Here is a 26257-nt window from a genome sequence, read left to right as displayed (position 1 = left end):
GGTTCACATTATAAACTCGGGTTCCACTCCCTTGCCCAACTTCCCCACAAAGATGCCAGTGCCCTGAGGTTTCACACGCCCCCTCTCAACCCAGGGTGCCAGAGACCCAGGTGGGGTGAGAGACACAGGAACTGGCCAGCCCCCTCCCCGTTCTGATGCCTGAGGACTTTACAAAGATGTTGAATTAGGGTACGGAAAGTGGGCTGTTGTTGAGTGTCAGCACCACTCACTGAAATGTCCTGGTGCCCTGAAAGGGCCAGCATCAGCTGGAACTTTGGGAAATAGACTAGTTAGAGACAGCGGTTTTCCGATCGAGCCCCTCTGAATCCCATCACCTGGCACTTCTAAATGTTCCCTGGAAAAGAACCAGTGAGGGCTTGTAATGGGTCTTCTACTCTCTGCTGGGGTGCCCCCTTGTGGCTGCACCCAGAGATTAGCTCTGCCGGATCTGATGCCCCCTTCCTTTGGTCACTCACACCACAGCCCCTCTTGCTCTCTGGAGTCGTAGTGCTTCCTCTTCGTGGCTTGGCCCTCCAGCCAGGTCACTACAGTTTGCCCTTCCAGGGTAACGAAGGCACACTGGGCCAGCTGTCTGGGTGCCATTCCAGGCAGTCTTCCCAGTTCAAGATTGTGCCACTAAGTAGTTAGTAGGGGACCCTACAATCAGTAGCCACGGTCTGCATCATCTCTACCCGTGCTGCCATATCCCTGGGCCTTGTCCCACTCTGCCCTCCACAGGCTTCCTTCTCCACCAGCCCTCGGGGTAACCCTGTCCCTCAGGGTCAGGTTCCCAGGCTTCTGCTCCCCACACCAGGTTTCCTCCTCTCCTCACTAGGCCCAGAGAGTGGCTACAGCCCCTTTGGCTCTCATGTCCGAGCTTTATACCAGCCCCCGCTCACTCTGCCAGATGGGATCCACCGTCAATCAGTACTCGGCAGCCAAGCCTCAGTCTCCCTTCCCCAAGGTGGAGCCTCCCATGTTAATTAGCTCCTTCTGAGCTCGTGTAGCCCTGCAGGGCTGGTGTGGGGTGAACCAAGGGCACCGGAGCTCTCCCAAAAGTGGGGGCCCCCCGCCCCTCCCCCTGAGGCCCCACCCCTGGGGTGGGCCAAGAGCAGCCCCTGTCCGCCTCCTATGCCCCCCGCTCAGGGCAGGTGGAGGGACCCAGGCTCCCCACAGCTGCCCACGTGGCTCTCCCCAACCCGGCTCTGGCGGTGGCAGCCTGGCCATGGTAAAAGCTGTGCGGTCAGTTGTGAGACCCTCCACCTGCTCTGGGCGGGGGAACCGGGGGGCAGGGACATGGCCCGGGGGCAGTTCTCAGCCTCCTCGCTCCCAGGCCGGTGTCTCCCTGCGCAGGCCCCATCTTGAGAGGAATTCACCTCAGTGCACCTAGGCCTCATCTGCCCTGGCGGGGGTGAAGAGCACCTGTTGACTACAACCATACAAGTGAAGTGGCTCCCTGTCCAGGGCATGGGGCATCCCAACTGCCCCCTCCACCCCCTTCCCGGGATCTGGGACTCTGGGGCTGGGGCAGCAGGAATGGAGCGGGACTGGCCGGCACTGCAGGAGCACCTAGCCCCGGTCCACCTCCAGCATGCTGGGACGCCCCCGAGCCAGAGTACTGTCTGTCTGTTGCAGTGAAACCCGCTCCACCTGTGAACCTGACCATCCAGAACATAAGCAATAACCAGCTGCAGCTGACCTGGGACTCCATGTACCTCAAGCCCCTCTGCTTGGAATATGCTGTCAAATACAAAAGCAACCAGGACACCAGCTGGACGGTAATGGCAACCAGCAGCCTGGCCCTCCTGTGGCCACCCAAGGCAGGGGCAGCTCAGAGGGGGGCCCCAAGGGCCACAGCCTGTCATCCGCTGTGTCCTTTACCCCAGGGCTCACATTCACTGGTCCCCTGCCCTTCCCAATCCCCCATGTGCTAAGGGCCATGCCAGCCTGGGGCTAAGGTGCTGCCGCTTCACTGCACCTCAGGATTCTTCTGGCTTTAAAGCACCCTTCACGTGAGCCAAATGCCCCATCTCAGGCTGCAGGCCCCAGCCCATTCTCCTCCTACCCACCACTAACACGTTCTCTCTGGGAGCCCCTCAGCCACCTGGAAGCACAGCGCTGCCCGAGGGCCAGCTGAGAGCCCCCTAAGCCACACATGACCTGGGGAGCAGCACAGTCCCTGCAAGGCTCCGGGTGCTGGGACTTATAGGCAGAACGAGGTTCCTTGTGCCCTTGCTGTGCCTATAGCTGGCTGAAACCAGGCGCACTGGGGAATGGGCATGAGCCCATGCCAAGCAGGGGACAGGGGTTGAGCCTGTAGTTTGTGGACATGGAAAGGGGAGGGAGACTGTAGCAGGGCTGAGCTCCATTCTCCACTCACGTGTGGCGAGCCCAGCCTTGAGGAAGCCAGGCCACATTTCACAGCAGGCACTCAGAGCATCTCCTTGTGTGCCAAGCTGCCCACGCTGTCTCACGTGCACGGGACCTTCTGTCTCTGCCCCAGGAGCACTTGGTCAGTGGCAAGATCTTCTCCTTCCCTAGCGTGGACTACGAGAAGTATTACACCTTCTACGTGAAAAGCAAGATCAATCAGTACTGCGGCACCACCCAGCTCTGGAGCGAGTGGAGTGTCCCAGTGTTCTGGGGCAACAATGCAACAGACCAGGGTAGGTGACGCCCCTCGCGGCCAGGGTTTCCCAGCTGGTCCCTGGCCCTGGGTTGTTGCTAAGGGGCATCCTTGACCCAACAAGAGAGAAGATATTAATTATTATTATTATTTGTAGTTGCATAGTGCATAAGCACCGACTCCATGGGCCCACAGCTGTCCCAATATTCAGGTGGAGAGGTGAGGTGGGAGGGCGAGCGGGGTGAGGAGGTGAACGGGGAGGCGAGCAGCAGGCGGACAGGCAGGAAGGGGGTGAGGAGGCGGGCAGACGGGGGCGGGATGCGCGCTGGGCGGACAGCAAGGAGACCAGTGGGGAGGCGAGTGGGAGGCTGATTTGTCCCGGACCCGCACCCCCCTAGGGACAGCCCTGCTAGTGCCGACAGGAGAACCCCTCCGTCTGCGTAGACAGCAGGGCAGCGGCAGCGTTTCAAGCAGAGCCAAGCGCCGAGACAGCCTTGGGCAGCACGGCAGGCCGCCAGCCAACCTTGCCGAGGTATCTGTAGGCATCCCGGGAAAGGGATCTGTAAGGGGATAAGGCTGGAGCTTTGCAGCTGTTTCTGGGGAGGCCCTGCCGAGCAAGAGGGGCTGCCAGGGGGAAGCGCCAAAGGGCTTGGTTGTAAATGTGACAAGTGGACAATGGAGGCTGGCCTCACAAGCCGGTGGCACCAGCATCGGTGGCTTGATAGCAAATGAGAGGAGAGTAGGGTTGCCAACTTTCTAAGCGCACAAAAAGCCTAACACCCCTTCCCCATGGCCCCGCCCCTTCCCTCCCCCAGGCCCCACCTCTGTCCCACCCCCGCCTGCCAACCCCGGGAGAATGACAAGGGCCCAGGGGCCCCCGGCCACCATCACCACCGGCAGTGCAGTGGGGCTAAGGAGGCTTCCTGCCCGCCCTCGCTCCACACCGCTCCCGGAAGAGGCTGGCATGTCCCTGGGGCCCCGGGGAGGGGGGAGTGTCTCCGTGCGCTGCCCCTGCCCTGAACGCCGACTCCACAGCTCCCATTGGCCAGGAACTGCAGCCAATGGGAGCTGCAGGGGCAGTGCCTGTGAGCAGCGGTGCACGGAGACACACCCCCCACCCCGGCCTCTCAGGCTAGAAGCCGCTGCCAGAGGGATGTGCAGGTCGCTCTCAGGAGCCACCTGAGGTAAGTGCCACCCCCCTCCTGCACCCCAACCCCCTGCCCCAGCCCAGAGCCCCTTCCCATACTCAAACTCCCTCCCGGAGCCTGCCCCACACACCCCCTCCTGCACCCCAACCCCCTGCCCCAGCCCAGAGCCCCTTCCTGTTCCCAAACTCCCTCCCGGAGCCTGCCCCACACACCCCCTCCTGCACCCCAACCCCCTGCCCCAGCCCAGAGCCCCTTCCCATACTCAAACTCCCTCCCGGAGCCTGCCCCACACACCCCCTCCTGCACCCCAACCCCCTGCCCCAGCCCAGAGCCCCTTCCTGTTCCCAAACTCCCTCCCGGAGCCTGCCCTACACACCCCCTCCTGCACCCCAACCCCCTGCCCCAGCCCAGAGCCCCTTCCTGTTCCCAAACTCCCTCCCGGAGCCTGCCCCACACACCCCCTTCTGCACCCCAACCCCCTGCCCCAGCCCAGAGCCCCTTCCCATACTCAAACTCCCTCCCGGAGCCTGCCCCCCACACCCCTTCCTGCACCCCAACCCCCTGCCCCAGCCCAGAGCCCCTTCCTGTTCCCAAACTCCCTCCCGGAGCCTGCCCCACACACCCCCTCCTGCACCCCAACCCCCTGCCCCAGCCCAGAGCCCCTTCCCATACTCAAACTCCCTCCCGGAGCCTGCCCCCCACACCCCCTCCTGTACCCCAACCACCTGCCCCAGCCCAGAGCCTGCACCCAGCACCCAGCCTCCCTCCTGGAGCCTGCCCCCCACATCTCCTCCTGCACCCCAACCCCCTGCCCCAGCCCAGAGCCCGCACCCAAACTCCCTCCTGGAGCCTGCACCCAACCCACATCCAAACTCCCTCCCAGAGCCTTAGCAGGTGTGTTGTGGGGGTGGGACTTGGAGCCATTGGGCACCACCAAAAATTATACAAACCTGCCATCCCTGCAGGAGATGGGGCGTGATGGCTCTGGGTGGGCCAGAAATGAGGGAATTGGGGTGCAGGAGGAGGCTCCGGGTTGGGGCAGGAGGTTGGGGTGCGGGGGGGTGAGGGCTCCAGCTGGGGGTGCGGGCTCTGGGGTGAGGCCAAGGATGAGGGGGTTGGGGTGAAGGGGGCTGGGGCAGGGGTTGGGGTGTTACGGGGTGCAGGAGAGGGTTCGGGGTCCTGGTGACACTTACTGTGGCTCCCAGGAAGCAGCTGCCAGGTCCCTGCGGCCCCTAAGTACATGGAAGGCCAGGGAGGCTCCGCGCCCTGCCCTCACACCTACAGGCGTCGCCCCCGCAGCTCCCACTGATTGTGGTTCCCAGCCACTGGGAGCTGCGGAGCAGCCACTTGCGGGAGGGGCAGTGTGGGGAGCCTCCCTGTGCCTAGGGGCTGCTTCCAGGAGCCACATGGAGCCAGGGCAGGTAGGAAGCCTGCCTTAGCCCTGGGCCCCTGCTGTGCCGCCATCTGGGCTTTTAAGGGCACGTGCTGATCAGAGCCACCAGGAGCCCTTTTTGACCAGGTGTTCCAGTTGAAAACCGGACGCCTGGCAACCCTAGACAACAGGCAGGCGGAGAGGGACTTGAAAGGAGACAGGCAGTGATTTGCCGCGCTAGAGAAGGGGGAGCCCGAGGCGAGATGTAGAGAAGGGGGTGACGTGGCCAAAGCAACAGGGTAGGAAAACGCTCTGCAGCTGCATTCTGAATGGATCTGAGCGAGGCAGGACGACAGAGGGAGGGAAGTTGCAGGGATCAGGGCATGAGGCCATGGGGGCCTGGCTGGGAGGTGTGGCGGGGGGTGGATAGGACGGCTATCTCCCGGAGAAGTTACACAGAAAGAATCAGTAAGATTCGGACACAGCCTGAGGTTGAGACAAGTGCTCATTTCTGCCCACATTCCCAGCTGTGTGGGGTTCCTGCCTGCTCCCAGACAGGAACAGCCCCATGGCCTCTTGGCGCCCGCCCCCCCTACAGTCGGACCACACTGGTGGTGTGTCGGCAACACCCGCTGTGCACCTCCCCTGCAGGCACGGCCGAGGAGCAGGCACCATGGTTCTGGATTCACGTGGTTCTCCCCATTGCCTCTTTGATGCTCTTCCTAGTCCTTGTCATTTTGCTGATTCGAATGGAAAGGTGAGTGTCCCGCTGCTTCCCCAATAGCCCCCAACCCCTGTGCACAGGTATGGAGAGAAGCCAAGCCTGCTGCTAGCGCATGGTGCAGGCTGCTGGGGCTCAGAGCAGAGCGGTGACCCAGACCTGGGTGAGTCCCAACGCTGGGTCAGCTCTGTGGGCGGGAGAGAGGGTGGGAGCAGGGTTGGGCCAGGAGGACCCACCCGGGGAACAGGGCAGGAGGGCTGAGTCAGAGGACACCAACCGGTGCCTGGCTGAGGAGGGCCCTGGGGCCCATGTGTCTACAGCCAGGCTCCAGGAGCTGCCCTTCCTCACTAAACAAGTCCTTTCCCATTCTGCAGAGTCTGGGTCATTCTCATGCCCAGAATCCCCAACCCCAGCAAGAACTTCGAAGAGCTCTTCAACACCCACCAGGGCAACTTCCCGGTAAGAGTGCTCAGCTGGGGACGGAGGGGCCGACGGGCCGGGCTGGGGACGGAGGGGCCGACGGGCCAGGACGGGGACAGAGGGGCCGGGCCGGGGATGGATGGGCTACTGGGCCGGGCTGGGGACAGAGGGGCCGCCGGACGGGGCCGGGGACGGAGGGGCCAATGACCGGGCTGGGCCGGGAGGGGCTGATATGCCGGGCTGGGCCGGGGACCTGCTCCTTGGGATGGACAGACAGATAGGGCTCAGCCAGGCACCTACAGACGGGGCACCTGCTCCCTGGCGAGCTGGGACAGACACAGACTGGCTGTTTCCCTCTAGCGATGGTTCAGCTCCCCTGGGGGAGCACACCTGAGGCTGCCCCGCGCTGCTGCCCGCAGTGTTAACCTAGAGCACGTATAAGAACGTGACACACTGACAGTCCCTGTGCCCGGGTCCTGGCCATCCAGCTGGCCCAGGGGAGTCAGCCTGGGCATATGCGCAGCCAGAGATGCCCCAACCTCAGGCCTGAATTTGGCCCAGAGACTCAGGGTCCACCTACACTGCAGAGGAAGAACCACGACTGCAAGTCTCAGAGGCCGGGTCACCTGACAGCGCGCGGGGCTCCCGCTGTGGAGCTAAGACCAGCCATGTAGCTGCTCCGGCTCGGGCTCCGTAACCCAGTGAGTGGGGGCTCGAAGCCCAGGCTCCAGGCCAGGCAGGAACGGCTACACTGCTGGGCTTAGCCCCTAGTTGGAGCCCCACGCGCCCAGGCCAGTCGACCTGGCCTCAGACTCACCGTCGCAGGGTTTTTTGCAGTCTAGGCGAGCGCTAAGGTGCTGCACCCATCAGCCCGCCAGCCTGGTCCTGGCTCCCTGCAGGTGCCTCCAGCAGGAGCGTTAGGTGCTGCCTCGCCCCCGCTGGACAGGCACCGTGTGACCCTCAGTGCCAGCAGCCGCCCGCTCTGCCCTAGCCAGGGGAGAGGGGCCCCTCGGCTGGGCCATGGGGCAGCCCAGGAGTGGGCAGCAGGGGAGTGACTGCTACAGGGAGCCTCCTTTAACCTGCATTTCGCTCTCTTGGAGGAATGGGCCGGAGTCTCCAAGGACATCGTGGAGAGCTTTAAACCTAACTACAGTGAGAGCTTCTGCTACGTCAGCGAGCTGCCCCCCAAGGCGGGCAGCACGCCCCTCTGGGAGGGCCATGACAAGCTGAGGGCCCCCCCAGGGCGCTCCTCAGCCCCAGCCTCCAGCAGCAGCCCTGGGCTGAGCCTCTTCAAGAACAGCTACGTGGGAGTGTGACATTACCAGCAGGAGTTGGGATTGTCTGCTTCTAGCGCCTCTCTTCACACTGCACCCCCACCCTCCTTGCCCCGCCCCAATGCCTCCCCCATCCACCCCAGCACCCCTCCCCATCCACCCCAGCACCCCTTGCCCAGCGCCTCAAGCACTCCCCCCAGCCCCCGTCTGCAAGCATACACCTCTTTCCACATACACGACTCTCCCCTCAGCATTCTTTCAGTGCCCCCCCGGCATGCACTTTGCATCCCTGCCAGCCGCCATGCGGCTCACCAGCATAAGGCACCTGGCCGTGTGGCTGCTGTGCCCTGAACATTTGTCCTGCTGGGCCTTGCTGCCCCTACTGCTCCCCACGTTCTGCCTGGGCTGATCAGGGCCCTGGCGGAGGAGCTCTCTGGCTGGTGACTGTGCAGCAGATTTACAAATAAAAACAGTCTCACCCAAGAGTGTTTGTTCCTCTGGGCATTCTGTGCCTGCAAATCCCTCCCTGCCCCTGACGCAGCTGCTCCGCAGCCTCTCCCACGTCCCCTGGCTCTGACCCAGTGCCCCTCGCTCCCAGTGAGGCTCCTTGCGGAGCTGGGACACGGGAGTCCCAGGAGTCACTTGCCCTGAGTGGGGGCTCCGCACTCATTCCCTTGCCTGCTGGAATCCATTGTGCGTCCCTCTGGCTGGGCCTGTTCCCCTGCATCTGACCTGTGGCCCTCTCCTCCTGGGCTGCACACAGAGCCTGGCTCCTCTGCTCACTGCTTTGCCAGTGGCCCATTGGGAACGTCACCCCACCACGTATGCCATGGTGAGCAGCCAAGGCCCACACGCCACTGCCTACCCTGGGCTGCCAGGAACCAAAGAGCGTCCTGTTCTGGTCACAGCCCACACAGCCAAATGAGATAAATCCATACACACACTCTTCTTGGAAGCGTGCAAAGATACCTGACTATGGGGCAGCTCGCAGAACACTCCCACAGCACCTCCTGAAAAGAGAGAGAGACAAAGCAGGCGGCTCTGTAGGCAGAGGCTCAACTCCATCCACCTGGCTCGCTGCAAACTGACACACAGAGTGCGGGCTTCCCTGCAGAGCCCCAGGCTGCCAACAGGCCCAGGAACACCCTGCACGTGCTCTCAGAGTGCTAGCTTGCGATTCTAACCCCGTCCTCAATACACCACACTGCCAAGGTGATGGCCCATGGCTGTGCTCAAAGCCCTCGTCTCCTCTTGCCAGAGGCCCATCTGCCAGCATCCCCAGCCCAGGCCATCAAGCTGCCTCCCCCCCTGACCCGGGCAGCCCGGCCTTTCTCTCTGTGTCTGACTTCACAATAGCCCTGCTGCAAGTCATGTGAGGGGGTCGTGCCCTGCAGCCCACCTCTGGCATCATGCAGCTTCACCTAGGCACTGCAATGTTCATCTGTGTCAAACACGCAGGTGAGGCCCCGGGCTGGGCGCTGGCTGGGAGAAGGTACTGTATGTGGGGGGAAAGACTCCAGTTAGCTCTGCAGGGGGGTGGGCCCAAGTTCTCCCCTGGGGTTCTCTCTTGAGTTTCCATAGCCCCTAAGCATCCACCCCAGCCTTGCAAGCCTGGTCTGCAGGGGCACAGCAGGGCACTGTGGGACAGCTCCCAGGTGCCAGCTCACCCAGAGGGCAGATACAGAGCTGCTGGGTGGGCCAGCACGGGCACCCCGTGGGCGCTAGGGCATTCCCCATGCTCAGTCTGGGGCCACAGGGGGTTTGGCTGGTGAGTCCAGCACTGCTGGGCACTGGGAGCCATCCTCTCACCCCAGCACGTGCGGAGGCCTAGCGAGGCGGGGGCGGCAGCCTGCAGATAGCTCCCACCTGCAGCATCATTTCCCCCAGCGCAGAGCCCCGAGGCCGCCCCAGGCCCAGCTGTGTGCCCAGCCCTTGGTCAGGCACTGCCTTGTCCCTTCCAGATAACCAGCAGTTTCTGGCTAATACCGGCTGCTCTGTCCTCCTCCTGCTGCACTACCTGAGGAGTAAGGTGGGGCTCCAGAGAACAGGTGAGCACCCCAACCTGCCAGGCTTGCGCTGGGATCCCACCAGAAACCGAGAGCGGGCTGGCAGCAAGTACAGGTCCGCAGACCCGATCTAGCGAGCCTGAGCGCATGGCTCTGGGCCCATGGCACATGCTGGGGAGGACAGGACAAGAGGGCATGAACTGGCGCTGGGTATTGGCAGCGCACAGGAGCAGCATCCACCTGCAGTAGGTGGCCCAGGAGGGAGCCCCACAGGAGCTGCTGGGGAGAGCTCTGTGCAGACCCAGGTGGCTGGGGGCTGCCCACATGGGTGATGGTGAGCACGGTCATGTCAGATGCCAGGGCGTGGGCGCTATGCTGGGCAGGACACATGCGGTGGAGCATGGGGAAGCCATGTAGCAGAGGCACTCAAGACACTGTGGGGAAGAGGAAACGTAATACCCTGTCGACAACAGGAGAGTCTAATGGATCCAGAGGGCTATGGGTGGGGAGGGGGTCAGCCAGCAGCCCACGCAATGCCCTCCCAAGGTGACACCATCCACACAGCTGACCGGCCACGCAGGAGGGTGCTGCACTCCAAGCCTGGGTGGCACAGAGCTATAGCCGGGGCACGAGGCACAAAGCCACCGAGGAGACGGTTTTGATGAGGGGCTTACAAGTGCCATGGGCACTGTGCAGAGGCTTGCTCAGTGGGGGCAGGCCTGGTGGGGCAAAGGAGACAGGACTGACTGCAGGGGGTGGGCGAGAGCAGCAGAGATGTGAGGCCAGGGCTGCAGGTGAGGCAGGCAGGCTGGTGGTGCAGGGGATAGCAGCATGGCTGGACAACAGCTGGGAGTGGAAGGCCGTGGACCATTCTGCAGCATGCAGCGGAGGGGGAATCCGGCGGGTGAAGTGCCCCAGTGGGCTGCAGGGCAGCTGGGATTCCCAGCCCAGTAACCCATCTCCACAGCGTGGTGGGCGCAGGAGCAGGACTAGCAGAGGGCTTGGCCCTGCCCGGCCTCACAGGACTGTGTCTGAAAGGCAAGTGCCTCAGCGAGCTCGGCAGCAGGTAGGTCCCGGAGTCAGTGTCGTGGGCTGTGCCATAGAGCAGGATGGGGGAGCAGAGCGGGGGACGCAATTCATTCCCAGGGCTTGCGGTGTCTTCCAGAAGCCATCGACCTGTGCGACGAACTGGGCACCCTCAAGCTGCTCTTCCTGGTCAAGCTTCCCAGCGACAGTGCCAGCAAGTTCCTCTCACCCCGAGGAACCTATTATGTGTGCCGGGTGGAGCGCGGAGCCCCAGGTGCCTTCCCGGGCACCCTGCAGCCCCAGCAGCACAGCCCTTCCCCACTGAAGCCCTAGCCCCACAGCTGGCCAGGGCAGCGGGGGGAGACAATTATCTCTTTAAAAGCATCTCTGTGCAAAGCTCTGTGCAAAGGCTCTGCTGGGGGGGCTCCTTGTGCCATCTGGCCGACCCCCAAGGGCCCAGAGCAGCAATCCAATGCCCATGGCCCGAGGTACTAGCATTGAGCAGATCTCACCCCACCCCCATCGGCCCAGGACTCCCTGCCCGGCCAGCCCAGCCCAGTGCCTGGCTCTGCTGCTGCCCTGCGGAGTGAGGGGAGCAGGCAACACCAGCCCCATGGCACTTTCTCCACCCATGACGTGACGCTGAGGATTCCTTCTTGCAGGGACCAAACAGGAAAACGCCTATCGCGCCTTCACCCCCATCCTCAAGGATCCCGAGCCAGAGCTTCTGGGTAGGTGGCCGCTGCTCCCCGCCCCATGCTCAGGGTGGCACAAAGAGGCCACGGCAAGGGAGATGCAGAAAGGACTTGGCTGCACACCACCCCGGTAGTTGTGGGGCGTGGCAGGACGCAGCCTGGGAGGTGCAGAGCAGGGACAGAGGGAGGTGCAGCACTGGGGCATTATTGGTGGGGATGGGGCCTCTTCCTCAGATGCACTATGTAGTGGCCGCTGCTGGAACAGGGCTCTCAAAGCCCAGATCTCAGGGAAGGAGCTGCAGTCACTAAAGGGTCTGGGCAGCGTGCAGGGCTCCCCACAGCAGGCAGCTACCGAGGTAAGTTACTGATGTCACAGCGATGGGGCCCTGTGCCTGGCCCCTGGCGCCCACTCAGGGCTTTGTCCAGTCCCGGTATAAACGGCCCCTGGCTGGAGCTCCCCCTTTGCCTTGGCAGTTGCCCCTGCAGGTCTCCACCAGGAAGCGTCTCCGGATTTCAAGCCTCTACTTTCCTCGACAGCTTCATGCCATTGCTTGGCTGCTCCCTGAGCCATGCTGGGTCCCACTGGCATTGCTATCATGGGCTGTAACGCCAGGCGGCTGGGTAACGCGCTGGGCCGAGCTGCCCCAGCCACGCTCCCCGCCATAGGCCGGCTCAGATGGGGCAGGTTCATTCATGTTCAGTCAACCAGGAACAAGCCACACAGAGCACAGCTGACCTGGGCCTGGCCCAGGCCCTGCTCCAGCTCCAGGGGGCAGGCCCTTGGCTCTACACCAAGGTCTTGGCGCAGGGTCCATGGGCTGGTTCTGGCAGACTCATCCCACAAGCTGCATTAGCTGAGCCCACTGCCAGGGGGTCCGAGCCAGCTGGATTTGCTGCCAAGGTAAAAAGAGTCATCAAGGAAACCCAGCACCAGCAGGCCTGCACCCTCCCTGCTACGTGCCCAGGGCTCACAGCCCCTCTCCCAGGGCTTCCTCACGGCCATGCCCGCTCCCTGCCTACCTGCCTGCCTGGGAGGTGGGAACATTTCCATAGCCCACCCACAGAGCCATGCTAGGGGGATGCGGGGAGGCTCATAGGGCCGCTGGTGGGCAGGGAGCACGGCTCGGCCCCTAGCCAGTGCCAGCGGGGCTCACCTTGGAGATGACATGGAGCAAACCTGGTCAGAGAGGCTGGGTCTCCCTGCAGCCAGGCAGATGCCATTCCTCTGAGCCCCGCCCATCCCCTCTCTGCAGATGCCTTGCGCACTCAGTGCGAGTTTCTGGAAAAGAGCCGCCTCAAGCTGCTGAAGGCCCAGGATGGGAAGAAGATCCAGACCATGGAGTCGCTGATTTCCATTGTGCCCTCCCAGATCTCAGTGAGCGCCATGCCCCCGGCCTCCTGTGTTCTGCTGGCTGTCCACGCCCTGGTTCCGGCAGAGGGGACTCGGCCCTCTCTGCTCCTGTCTCTGGGGAAGTGCAAGGAGGGGGCGGGGGTGAGGTGGCTCAGGGAGCTCCAGAAAGGAGGAAGTGTCCAGAAGCTCAGAGACTCCCAGAGTCAGGGTGGGGAATGAAAGCCAGGGACACTAGAGTCCCTTCTCCCCTCCCAGGCTCCCACCCAGAATGCCCCTAGCCCAATAGCAGCACCTCAAGTCTGCCCAGGGGGTCCACAGCTCAGTCAGGGGCAGTTCAATCACCCCATAAACCCTGGAAGCTGCTCTGGAGAGGTCAGTCACACGGAGGTTGGACCAGCGTCCTCTTCTGCTGCAGACCCTCCACCCACATGCTCCAGGAGGGGTTCAGCTCCCATCTAGCATCTCTCCCATTCTCCAGGCTGCAGAATGTCCTGCACCTTGCACAGCAGCCAGGGCCTGCAGCCCGGAGGGAGTGGGAGGGGGAATCAGAGAGCTAGCAGCAGCCCCAGCATTGCAGACAACACTGCTTCCAAATTCCCGCCCCATAACCCCATCTGCCTTCTCTGTCCAGGGAAAGCTCATGGGGAGGCCTGGTCCAGGGGCAGCTGGAGCTGCCGACGAGGAGGGTGCCCCGCGAAAAGCAGGAGCATGCCCCAAAATCAAACCAGAGGCCAGCAAGAAGGAGAAACATCGCTGAGGCTGAAATAAAAGCATTGGTGGCACTTTCCTTGCAGAGGCTCCGGGTTTCACTGAGATTCAGAGAGGCCCGGGAAATCCTGCTCAGTCCTGCCCAGCCGACCTGTCCCAGGCCCTGGGAATCCAGCCTGCCACGGTCCTGCCTGGGGAATCCAGGCCGGCCCATCCGGCTCGGCTGACCGCATCCCTGAGCAGAGGCCGAGCTAGTCACTTGCAAAAAGCTGCACCCTCCCAGCGCATGCAGGGAGGCCTCCAGGCAGCTCCACGCTGTGCTCTGGGTCCGAGGAGCCGCCGGCTGCGCACCCACGGCCGAGGGAGAGGGAACAGCATTTCGCCACTATCTTCTGTCTGGCCCATTTCACATTTTGAGACAATCCCTTATTTTTAAGGCTGATGTCACCAGGGAGCTTCCTGATTGGTGGTTCTTATGCCATTGCACAGGCCAGAGGGGCCACCAGGCAGCGGCTCAGCACCTCCAAAGGAAGCAGCCAGAAGCAGCGCAGCCTGGGGAGGGAGTCACTGGGCCGGAAGGCCCGGTCCATATCATCTCTCAGACTTTCAGGCCAGAAGGGACCAGCGCGATCATTTAGGCTGACCTCCTGCACATCGCAGGCCACAGACCTCCCCCACCCACTCCTGTAATAGACCCCTAACCTCTGGCTGAGTTACTGACATCCTCAGATCTTGTTTAACAAGTTAAAAGTTACAGAGACTCCACCACTTACACTAGTTCAAACCAGCACGAGGCCCGTGCCCCACGCCGGAGTGGAAAGTGCAACACCACCCTCCCGTGGGCCCCCCCGCCCCCGAGTCTCGGGGGGGAAATGGTGATCAGTTAGACCTTGGGCACATGGGTGAGACCCAGCAGCCAGACACCTGGGAACGAATTCTCAGTTGTAACTCAGAGCCCTCCCCATCTAGTGTCCTCTGGCTATTAGAAATACTTGATAGCAGTCACAGCTGGCCCTGTGCATCTCCTTCACTGCACACGGGACCCCACAGAGATATGGAAAGGGGCTTCCTCACCCTCACTGACGGACAGCCACCTCTGGGGCAGAAGGGAACAGTCACATAGCAGGGCACAGCGATATCACCCCACAGCCAGCTGAAAATGCAGGGACTGTCTCCAATCATCACCATTAAATCTTTGCATACGAGGGGCTGACGGTCTGGCACCGTGTCTGCCTGATGAAGCATTGAGAGGGGCTGTTCCTTGCCAGCCAGTCCACAGAATGGAGTAACTGATGCTAGTGGCTGACTACCTGGGACTCCTACCTTCTGCCGGGAGCCTGGCCCTGGACCCAGGCACTCCAGGGGTTTCTAGCAATACCTCTGCAGGGTTTTCCTAAAATGGCTAACATGGGGAAGCTGGGACTTGCAGGCAGGAAACAGGAATCTTGGATGAGCTCCCCTCCCTTCTCCCACCACGAAACTAGGCAGGCAGGCAGCCAAATGCTCCCCAGCAGGGAGGTCCAGCCCCCAACCACTGCCTTTCTGTCTAGCGCCGAATGCCAGGCCATCTCACGCCCAGGCTGCTGGAAGGCAAGCCTGGCGTCGCCCATCGCCCAACAGGCAGGCACATCTGCTGAAGGCACTACCTCTCAGTGTACTGCAGGGAGTCCTCAACACTGACAGAGCCGCAGGGCCCATATCAATCAGGGGGCGCTGAGAAAAGGGAAGGTGCAAAGACGAGGCAGAGTCAGTGCCAGAGGTGCATCAAGCAGTGGGATTCCCCCCAAGACCTGCCGTAGCCCGGAGGGTGCCCCTACCCCTCCTCTCTTCCCTCCAAAAAAGCCTTCAGGTCCCCCAGCCCAGGAAACATGAACCAGGGAAGGCAGGTAAGTGCATGGAGGGGTCTGGCAAGCAGAGTTCTGCTCTCACTTCCCAGAGATGGAACCAGAGCCCAGGGCCATCAGAACCCTGCTTGTAAAGGTCACTGTCTCTCTGCTCCCTGCCTTCCCCCATTCCTACCCTGTGGCTTCTCACACTTCCCCCAGGGCCCCCACCTCCCACCCCAGGCTGGAGTACCTGGCCCAGGCATCACAGATGGAGGAGCATCCTCAATGGCCACGGGAGAAATACAAGAAGGGGGCACAGATAGATTAGCAGTGGCCACTGCCCCAGGAGGGAGGAACCAGGAGCAGGCAAGAGCCAGGGGCACTAGGGGACCAGCAAGTTAGGCATGAGCCTGCCATGGGATACTGCTGCAAAAAAGGTCCCCACAACCCTCCTCCGTCACACAGGGAGGGGCAGTGCTCTAGGCAGCTGGTGCAACCACATGTGCTGCACTGGATCTGCAAAGCAGGGGCCACAACTCCCGTCCACCCCACCCCACAGCCCGGCAAGGGGACAGGGCCTTACCCAGGAGGTGCCAGGCGGTTTGGGAGTGGGAACTGTTGGCAGCAGGGAGTGGAGAGAAGCTGCAAGTCAAACAGGCTGAGATTTCCAGGAGCAGGTTTGTGTGGGACTCGTGGGGGAGCAGGGAGCCAGTGCAGAGGGGCCCTAATGAGAGACACTAATGGAGCCTGGCTTGGGAGCTGACAAATGCAAATTTGCTTGAATAGAGGCTGGACTGGGGAGGGCACCCCAGGCACTAGCCCTGAAGAGCACTGGACTGCCCCAGGGCCCCTCATTAAGCCCCTGTGCCTAGGGGATCTGCAGCCTTTCCCCTTTCCTGCCAGCCCTAGTAAAAACCTTTCCCTTAGCGATATGTCTGAGGGCACCAGGCACCCAAGCACCGACACTGCTTGCCTCTGAGAACAGTCCCCAGGCATGCTACTGGCTAGGCAGGCCACTCGTCCAGCATTAAACTGGACTGTCCTCTTTGAGAGTTTTGTCCCCCGTCCAGTACTGGGACAAACCAAACCTGGTTTTGTCTGGTATCAGACAGGGTTAGAGCGCTACTCCCACCGCGACGGGCCGGGGGGTCAGAGCGCTACTCCCACCGCGATGGGTCAGAGCGCTACTCCCACCGCGACGGGCCGGGGGGTCAGAGCGCTACTCCCACCGCGACGGGCCAGGGGGTCAGAGCGCTACTCCCACCGCGACGGGCCGGGGGGTCAGAGCGCTACTCCCACTGCGACGGGCCGGGGGGTCAGAGCGCTACTCCCACCGCGATGGGTCAGAGCGCTACTCCCACCGCGACGGGCCGGGGGGTTAGAGCGCTACTCCCACCGCGACGGGCCGGGGGGTCAGAGCGCTACTCCCACCGCGATGGGTCAGAGCGCTACTCCCACCGCGACGGGCCGGGGGGTCAGAGCGCTACTCCCACCGCGACGGGCCAGGGGGTCAGAGCGCTACTCCCACCGCGATGGGTCAGAGCGCTACTCCCACCGCGACGGGCCGGGGGGTCAGAGCGCTACTCCCACCGCGACGGGCCGGGGGGTCAGAGCGCTACTCCCACCGCGACGGGCCAGGGGGTCAGAGCGCTACTCCCACCGCGACGGGCCGGGGGGTCAGAGCGCTACTCCCACCGCGACGGGCCGGGGGGTCAGAGCGCTACTCCCACCGCGATGGGTCAGAGTGCTACTCCCACCGCGACGGGCCGGGGGGTTAGAGCGCTACTCCCACCATGACTGGCCGCGGGATGACAGGCCGGGGGGTCAGAGCGCTACTCCCACCGCGACGGGCCGGGGGGTCAGAGCGCTACTCCCACCGCGATGGGTCAGAGCGCTACTCCCACCGCGACGGGCCGGGGGGTCAGAGCGCTACTCCCACCGCGACGGGCCAGGGGGTCAGAGCGCTACTCCCACCGCGATGGGTCAGAGCGCTACTCCCACCATGACTGGCCGCGGGATGACAGGACGGGGGGTCAGAGCGCTACTCCCACCGCGATGGGTCAGAGCGCTACTCCCACCGCGACGGGCCGGGGGGTCAGAGCGCTACTCCCACCACGACGGGCCGGGGGGTCAGAGCGCTACTCCCACCGCGATGGGTCAGAGCGCTACTCCCACCGCGACGGGCCGGGGGGTCAGAGCACTACTCCCACCGCGACGGGCCGGGGGGTCAGAGCGCTACTCCCACCGCGACGGGCCGGGGGGTCAGAGCGCTACTCCCACCGCGACGGGCCGGGGGGTCAGAGCGCTACTCCCACCGCGATGGGTCAGAGCGCTACTCCCACCGCGACGGGCCGGGGGGTCAGAGCGCTACTCCCACCGCGATGGGTCAGAGCGCTACTCCCACCGCGACGGGCCGGGGGGTTAGAGCGCTACTCCCACCATGACTGGCCGCGGGATGACAGGCCGGGGGGTCAGAGCGCTACTCCCACCGCGATGGGTCAGAGCGCTACTCCCACCGCGACGGGCCGGGGGGTCAGAGCGCTACTCCCACCGCGACGGGCCGGGGGGTCAGAGCGCTACTCCCACCGCGATGGGTCAGAGCGCTACTCCCACCATGACTGGCCGCGGGATGACAGGCCAGGGGGTCAGAGCGCTACTCCCACCGCGACGGGCCGGGGGTGTAAGAGCGCTACTCCCACCGCGACGGGCCCTCAGGAAGCTAGGGCAGCTTCCCCATGGACAAGACTTTAGAAGAGGGGCTGGCCTGAGAAGGGCCAGTGGGGTTGGCTGAACAGAGGGGGAGTATGTCCATGTAGGGCTTTGATTAGCTGTTGCTATTCAACAGTCATAAGGTGCATTTATCTGAGACCAGTCAGGTGTTTCATAAGAACGGCCATACTGGGTCAGACAAAAGGACCATCCAGCCCAGTATCCTGTCTGCCGACAGTGGCTGATGCCAGGTGCCCCAGAGGGAGTGAACCTAATAGGTGATGATCTAGTGATCTCTCTCTTGCCATCCATCTCCACCCTCTGACAAACAGAGGCTAGGGACATCATTCCTTACCCATCCTGGCTAATAGCTAGTAATGGACTTAACCTCCATGAATTTATCCAGTTCTCTTTTAAACCCTGTTATAGCCCTAGCCTTCACAACCTCCTCAGGCAAGGAGTTCCACAGGCTGACTGTGCACTGCATGAAGAAGAACTTCCTTTTATTTGTTTTAAACCTGCTACCCATTAATTTCATTTGGTGGCCCCGAGTTCTTATATTATGGGAACAAGTAAATAACTTTTCCTTTTTCACTTTCTCCACACCACTCATGATTTTATAGACCTCTATCATATCCCCCCTTAACCTCCTCTTTTCCAACCTGAAAAGTCCTAGCCTCTTTAATCTCTCCTCATATGGGACCCGTTCCAAACCCCTCATCATTTTAGTTGCCCTTCTCTGAACCTTTTCCAATGCCAGTCTATCTTTTTTGAGATGAGGGGACCACATCTGTATGCAGTATTCAAGATGTGGGTATATCATGGATTTATATAAAAGCAATAAGATATTCTCCGTCTTATTCTCTATCCCTTTTTTAATGATTCCCAACATTCCGTTTGCTTTTTTGACTGCTGCTGCACACTGCGTGGACGTCTTCAGAGAACTATCCACGATGACGCCAAGATCTTTCTCCTGATTAATTGTAGCTAAATTAGCCCCCATCATATTGTATGTATAATTGGGGTTATTTTTACCAATGTGCATTACTTTACATTTATCCACATTAAATTTCATTTGCCATTTTGTTGCCCAATCACTTAGTTTTGTGAGATCTTTTTGAAGTTCTTCACAGTCTGTTTTGGTCTTAACTATCTTGAGCAGTTTAGTATCATCTGCAAACTTTGCCACTTCACTGTTTACCCCTTTCTCCAGATCATTTATGAATAAGTTGAATAGGATTGGTCCTAGGACTGACCCTTGGGGAACACCACTGGTTTCCCCTCTCCATTCTGAAAATATACCATTTATTCCTACTCTGGGATCCTCCTTCCTGCTGCAGAAAAGAGCACAGCAGCAGGAGGCAGGTACCCTGGATACATCAACCCAAGCCAGCAAAGCTCTTCCTGGCTGGGATCCAGTTCTACTTGGAGCACCCCACTCAGCCACCTGCTGAGACACCTTCAGTCTCTCTGAAAGCTCTGTTTCCACAGTGCAATTTCCTTCCCGCCACCCAGGCTCAGAGCCATTATGTGCTGCTGGCAGGGACCTACGAGAATGGGAACAGAGCCACATGTCGGCGGCCTGGGCAACGGGCCTTCAGCACTCTGCGCTCTAAGTCACCCTGCCTCAAAGTCAGCTCTAGGTGACCCACGGCCTCTCCCCCATGACAGGCTCCGAGAGCCAGATTGCTCAGTTTCAGTCCCATAATACCCCAACCAGGCAAGCCTCTTTCCCAACCAACTAGCCACCTGAACGTCTTCCCTTGCTCCAAGAATCAGGCAAGTCCCCCCCACTGCTCAGTTCTAGGAAGACGGCTCACTCTGCCCCCTGAGGTACTGTCCCCCGCCCCCAGCCTTGGGCAGAAGCAGGCCAGGAATGGAGAATAACCTTCCAAAGGCCTGGCAAAGTTAATGGGGAATCTACCCATGCTGTGAACATCAGAGACATAGAGGCCAAGACTAGCAAGAGGCACTGTGCCACTGAGCCTGAACACCCCTCTCCCCCTGGCCTCACCACACCCCATACAGCCTGAACACCCCCACCCGCCCCATATGGCCTGAACACTGCCCAGCTATAAATAGCCTACTGGTACAGCATACCGGACTGTACCACTGCACACGGGGTATGTCTGCACTGCAGGTGGACACCTGTAACTGGCCCATGCCAGCTGGCTCAGCCTGCAGGGCTGGTTCATTGCTGTGTAGACATCTGGGCTTGGGCTGGAGCCCGGGCTCTAGGATCCTGGAAGGTGGGAGGGTCCCAGAGATCAGGTTCCAGCCCAAGCCCAGAAGTCTACACAGCAATGAAGCAGCCCTCCCTGCAGGCCAAGCCCAATTCAGCACCTGCTGGAGGGTTTTCTATGCTATGCAACGTGACAGGGTGGTCCACCCACCACCAGAACAGTGCCTCCTCCTGGTCACTGTAGGCAAAAGCTTGTGGGGGCAACACCCCTTCCCACAGTTGCACGCCGTCTTCTGCCTCTCTCTGGGGCTGCAGCCCCTTTCTTGTTCCATGAGCTGCTTCTTCTTCTTTGTGACCTGACCCTCCAACTGGGTCACTCCACGCATTTCCCCTTCTGGGTATCAAAGTCTTCCCTCAAAAGCAGTCCTAGGCAGCCTTACCAGTCAGTGCCTCGTGGTGTCACTCTCTCAGTGGCTGGTAGGGGAGCCCAGGCCCCCCTCTACTCCAGGTTCTGCTCAGGGACCCTCTGGCCAGCATCCAAGGTCTGTTCCCTTCTACACTTCACTGTGTTTCCCTAAGCCCTTCCCTACCTTCCTGGCTTCCTCTCTGCTCTTGATTTGCCAGCCCAGATACACTTCCCTGGGAGTGACTACAGACTTTCCCAGCACCCCCGTCTGCTAGCAGCTTCCCATCTTTATAAATCCAGCCCAGCTGTTCCTAAACCAGCCAGGCTCCCTCCCTCAGACAGGGGAGTGTTCACTCACGTGCCTCGCAGTCGGCCTGTTTGGTTAATTGGCCCCCTTCTGAGCCTACATCAACCCTTTCCAGGCATTGCTTGTAGACATACCCAAGGTGTCCAGGAGAGTACAGAGACCAAGCCTAGTGCAGCAGCCAAGTCTGGCAAGGACTCTGCTCCCTCTGAGGCAGCTCAATATCAGGAGGCAAGAGAGGTGCTGTCTGTCGGTGTTGGCCCTAGCGGCTCCTTTAGGTAAGTGTGTGAACATGCAGGAGGTCAGACTTGGGCAGTGGTTCTCAACGAGGGGCACACACACCTCCGGAGGTATGCAGAGCTCTGCCAGGGGGACATCAGCTCACCCAGATATTTGCCTACTTGTACAACAGGTGACATAAAAAGCAGTAGGGAAGTCATACAAACTAACATTTCATACAGACAATGACTTGTTTGTACTGCTCTATGCTATACACTGAAATGTAAGCACAAGATTTATATCCCAGTTGATGTATTCTATAATTATAGGGTAAAAGCAAGAAAGTAGCAATCTCTCAGTAATACTGTGCTGTGACACTTTTGTATTCTTAGGTCTGATTTTGTACGCAGGTAGTTTTTGAGTGAGGTGAAACTTGGGGGTACGCAAGACAGATCTGACTCCTGAAGGGGCACAGCAGCCTGGGAAGGTTGAGAGCCACTGGACTAGATGATCACAATGGTCCCTTCTGACCTTACAGTCAGAGTCTAAAGATGCTCCTTCAGTCACTGTAGGTGCTCTGTCCTAGCCCAACTCCTCCGGATACTGTGCGAGGTAACTGGGGCCTAGCTGGTGAGAGGAGCTAGTCCCCAAAAGTGCTGCTCACCCAGCACATCTCACCTTTTCACATGAGTGTGGAACAAGGGAAAGCACTGATGGACATCCCTGATTTAAAGGATTCACTTCTCCTCCTGTCCCCATCAGACCTTCCACCATAGACACCCCTGCACCCCCAGGACAAGTGTCAAGAAAACCATAGCTTCTTTTGGCTGCTGGGAGAATAAAATAAAAACCAAGCACCAACTGCAGCTGATCTGCTGACTCAGCTTCCTGTTGTCAGCCCAACAGTTGCCGGGAGCCAAGACTAAAGACAGGAGGAAGTCAGCTGTTCCTCACCCCAGCAGGAGCCATCTCTGCAAAAGCCACTAGCAGCGGGGCTGCACGCTCAGCGTTAGCCCGGGTTTCAGATTGACTGGCCGTGGAGGAGCTGCAGTGGAGTCTCAGGACTGGACGCTCCCTGACACTCCGTAATGGTGACAATGCACGTCCTCAGTGACAGCCCTGTCGGGAATGGAGCAGGGGTACTGAGGAGCTCACAGATGTCTTAGAGCCAGCCTCAGCTCCCAGGAGACAAGGTACAGAATGAAGCAGGAGCACAGGGAGCAGGAGAGTACAGCTAGTCCAGACCTGGACCTGGGGCTGTAAGGCTGGCATCGAACTGAGAGCGTTCCACGCGCGCTTTGCACTCAGGTATGTGGCCCAGCAAGGGGACGTACTGTGGAGAATCAGGCCCGCTGCACTGGAACAGTAGCTCTGGCCACTGGTGAGCTCCCAGATGCTCCAGTCAACAGAGATCGCGGTCTCTTCTTCTAATAGGCTGGAAGGAGGAAGAGGATCGTCTGTTATTAACTGGACAAGAACCAGCTGATCAGTAGCCAAGATGCGGCTCAGGTGGTCTAGTTCACCCCCAGCTCTCAGCCAGCGGGAGGAGAGCAAGCGGGAAGCACTTGGGCTGTGGCTGCAGGCCGACGGCCACCCAGCCTGGTAGCCTGCTGGTAGCAAAGGGCCCCGAGGGCAGGAGCACAACAGTTGTCCAGGAATGTCATGCTGCACTCACAGAATGAGGGTCCAGGAGCAACTCTCAGCATAACCCAATGACGCTGGGACTGCCCTGGCCCCACAACGCTATGCCCAGATCTGGTCCTGAATAGCACTGCCAGGCAGCACAGCACTGGCCACTGCTACGAGCGGTTGGAGATATCCCTGGTCCTAGAGTAACTATGTGAGAAACAGGGCTACATGGTCCAGTCACACTACAAGCACAAAGAGAGCTGTAGTGATAGACGGTCCTGCCCTGAGAGTGGCTGCTCTTAACCCTGGCATGGGCAGGATTCACATGTGTCTGTCCCCGTCACGCTCCCGGGATATTCAAGCCAGCTTGGATGGCATGGCACTGAGCAAAACACAGCTGAACCGCATGTCACGGACAGAGCCGTCCGCCCAAAAGCAACTACTGCCTCCTGCCAGAGTCCCCATAGAATCATAGAATATCAGGGTTGGAAGGGACCCCAGAAGGTCATCTAGTCCAACCCCCTGCTCAAAGCAGGACCAATTCCCAGTTAAATCATCCCAGCCAGGGCTTTGTCAAGCCTGACCTTAAAAACCTCTAAGGAAGGAGATTCTACCACCTCCCTAGGTAACGCATTCCAGTGTTTCACCACCCTCTTAGTGAAAAAGTTTTTCCTAATATCCAACCTAAACCTCCCCCGCTGCAACTTGAGACCATTACTCCTCGTTCTGTCATCTGCTACCATTGAGAACAGTCTAGAGCCATCCTCTTTGGAACCCCCTTTCAGGTAGTTGAAAGCAGCTATCAAATCCCCCCTCATTCTTCTCTTCTGCAGGCTAAACAATCCCAGCTCCCTCAGCCTCTCCTCATAACTCATGTGTTCCAGTCCCCTAATCATTTTTGTTGCCCTTCGCTGGACTCTCTCCAATTTATCCACATTCTTCTTGAAGTGTGGGGCCCAAAACTGGACACAGTACTCCAGATGAGGCCTCACCAATGTCGAATAGAGGGGAACGATCACGTCCCTCGATCTGCTCGCTATGCCCCTACTTATACATCCCAAAATGCCATTGGCCTTCTTGGCAACAAGGGCACACTGCTGACTCATATCCAGCTTCTCGTCCACTGTCACCCCTAGGTCCTTTTCCGCAGAACTGCTGCCTAGCCATTCGGTCCCTAGTCTGTAGCGGTGCATTGGATTCTTCCGTCCTAAGTGCAGGACCCTGCACTTATCCTTATTGAACCTCATCAGATTCCTTTTGGCCCAATCTTCCAGTTGGTCTAGGTCCTTCTGTATCCTATCCCTGCCCTCCAGCGTATCTACCACTCCTCCCAGTTTAGTATCATCCGCAAATTTGCTGAGAGTGCAATCCACACCATCCTCCAGATCATTTATGAAGATATTGAATAAAACCGGCCCCAGGACCGACCCTTGGGGCACTCCACTTGATACCGGCTGCCAACTAGACATGGAGCCATTGATCACTACCCGTTGAGCCCGACAATCTAGCCAGCTTTCTACCCACCTTATAGTGCATTCATCCAGCCCATACTTCTTTAACTTGCTGACAAGAATACTATGGGAGACCGTGTCAAAAGCTTTGCTAAAGTCAAGAAACAATACATCCACTGCTTTCCCTTCATCCACAGAACCAGTAATCTCATCATAAAAGGCGATTAGATTAGTCAGGCATGACCTTCCCTTGGTGAATCCATGCTGGCTGTTCCTGATCACTTTCCTCTCATGCAAGTGCTTCAGGATTGATTCTTTGAGGACCTGCTCCATGATTTTTCCAGGGACTGAGGTGAGGCTGACTGGCCTGTAGTTCCCAGGATCTTCCTTCTTCCCTTTTTTAAAGATTGGCACTACATTAGCCTTTTTCCAGTCATCCGGGACTTCCCCCGTTCGCCACGAGTTTTCAAAGATAATGGCCAGTGGCTCTGCAATCACAGCCGCCAATTCCTTCAGCACTCTCAGATGCAACTCGTCCGGCCCCATGGACTTGTGCACGTCCAGCTTTTCTAAATAGTCCCTAACCGCCTCTATCTCCACAGAGGGCTGGCCATCTCTGCTCTCCACCTGCACAGGGATCTGTGTGCTCTGTGAATGACACCAGCTGTCTGGGAATGAGTTCCTGCTGCTGTGACGGGACAAATTCCAGCACAGGGGGCAGGTGGCAAAACACGGACATTGATGGTAACAATCCTGTGTTCATTTCAAAGAGAAGCGAGGAGTTCTTGTGGCAACTTAGAGACTAACAAATTATTTGGTCATAAGCTTTCATGGGCTAGAACCCACTTCATCAGGTGTAAAAAGTAAAAGATACAGGAGCAGGTATAAACACATGAATTCATAGAATATCAGGGTTGGAAGGGACCTCAGGAGGTCATCTAGTCCAACCCCCTGCTCAAAGCAGGACCAATCCCCAACTAAATCATCTCAGCCAGGGCTTTGTCAAGCCAGACCTTAAAAACTTCTAAGGAAGGAGATTCCACCACCTCCCTAGGTAACACATTCTAGTGCTTCACCACCCTCCTAGAGAAAATGTTTTTCCTAATATCCAACCTAAACCTCCCTCACTGCAACTTGAGACCATTACTCCTCATTCTGTCAATTGATGCATCTCAGTAGACTGACCTAACTCTTGGTAAAGCAACCCACATCCTTTCATGTATTTATACCTGCTCCTGTATCTTTTACTTCATACACCTGATGAAGTGGGTTCTAGCCCATGAAAGCTTATGCCCAAATCATTTGTTGGTCTCTAAGGTGCCACAAGAACTCCTCGCTTTTTTTTTTTTTTTTTTTTTTTTTTTTTGCTGATACAGACTGAAATGTTTCAGGGTAGCCATGTTAAAGAGACAAAGAGTCCTGTGGCACCTTATAGACTAACAGACCTATTGGAGCATAACCTTTTGTGGGTGAATACCCACTTTGTCAGATGTATTCACCCACGAAAGCTTATGCTCCAATAAGTCTGTTAGCCTATAAGGTGCCACAGGACTCTTTGCCACTTTTACAGATCTAGACTAACACGGCTACTCCTCTGACACATTTCGAAGAGAGTGCACCATAGGCTCGCTGAGTAAAACAAATACTTAACGCACACCAAGCACATGGCAACTAGTATAAAATAATGTACATAGTGTTTGAATACTATGAATAACATTTAAACAAAGGCTGTTCCACAGTAAATCTACTGCCTTTCTTCCCACAGGCGTTTCCCCTTTCGTTTCTGTTATAAGCATTCAAATATAAGGGTTCCACGCCCCCTTTTCTGTACTTTAGCACTCTCCTCTAGCACATTCCCCTTGAAGCTTTCCCAGAGACCATGTAGTGTCCCTTCCTTTGGGCCTTCCTCACACATTGTGTCCTGCACTAGGGCCTTGGCCAAGTTGAGAGGTATTGCTGTGATTGCTACACAGCTGTCTCCTTCCACCACACAGCTAACTGCATTTCACTGCTTGGGGAAGATCTCTGGATATAAAAAATCAATAATATCTCTTCTGTATAGGGCTTAAATTTTCAGAATCCTTGACAACATTAACTAATGAGTCCTCAGTCTGTTGTGGAAGGGAGAGAAGGAAATATTATTGTCACCAATTTACAGAGGAGAAACACGGTTTGTCTATTTAC

General features: G+C 58.9%; 2 protein-coding genes across 4 annotated transcripts in view; both read left to right on the top strand.

The window, feature by feature from the left end:
* IL2RG (interleukin 2 receptor subunit gamma) overlaps positions 1-8044 on the top strand; it is a 49240-nt gene extending 41196 nt beyond the window's left edge. For all 3 annotated transcript variants that reach the window (XM_073358641.1, XM_073358643.1, XM_073358642.1), the window contains 5 exons: positions 1636-1778; positions 2504-2666; positions 5798-5903; positions 6242-6326; positions 7388-8044. In XM_073358641.1, coding sequence (XP_073214742.1) covers positions 1636-1778; positions 2504-2666; positions 5798-5903; positions 6242-6326; positions 7388-7603 — 713 coding nt within the window. In that variant the 3' untranslated portion in view covers positions 7604-8044. The remainder of the gene's footprint in view (positions 1-1635; positions 1779-2503; positions 2667-5797; positions 5904-6241; positions 6327-7387) is intronic.
* Positions 8045-8994: 950 nt separating this feature from the next.
* Positions 8995-13396, top strand: C9HXorf65 (chromosome 9 CXorf65 homolog). The gene is made up of 6 exons (XM_073358721.1): positions 8995-9019; positions 9523-9609; positions 10733-10867; positions 11256-11324; positions 12542-12780; positions 13271-13396. Exons 1-6 carry the CDS (start codon positions 8995-8997, stop codon positions 13394-13396), a joined length of 681 nt encoding a protein of 226 aa, XP_073214822.1.
* Positions 13397-26257: the final 12861 nt, after the last annotated feature.

The sequence above is a fragment of the Lepidochelys kempii genome, chromosome 9, assembly GCF_965140265.1.
Source record: "Lepidochelys kempii isolate rLepKem1 chromosome 9, rLepKem1.hap2, whole genome shotgun sequence".
Lineage (NCBI taxonomy): Eukaryota > Metazoa > Chordata > Testudines > Cheloniidae > Lepidochelys > Lepidochelys kempii.
This window is presented reverse-complemented; position numbering and strand designations above follow the sequence as displayed.

Bases quoted from the DNA above. Each gene is read 5' to 3' on its own strand.
- C9HXorf65 (XM_073358721.1), top strand. From the start codon at position 8,995: ATGTTCATCTGTGTCAAACACGCAG. The intron at 9,020-9,522 runs GTGAGGCCCCGG...TGTCCCTTCCAG, and splicing joins CATCTGTGTCAAACACGCAG to ATAACCAGCAGTTTCTGGCT. The intron at 10,868-11,255 runs GTGCCTTCCCGG...TCCTTCTTGCAG, and splicing joins GGTGGAGCGCGGAGCCCCAG to GGACCAAACAGGAAAACGCC.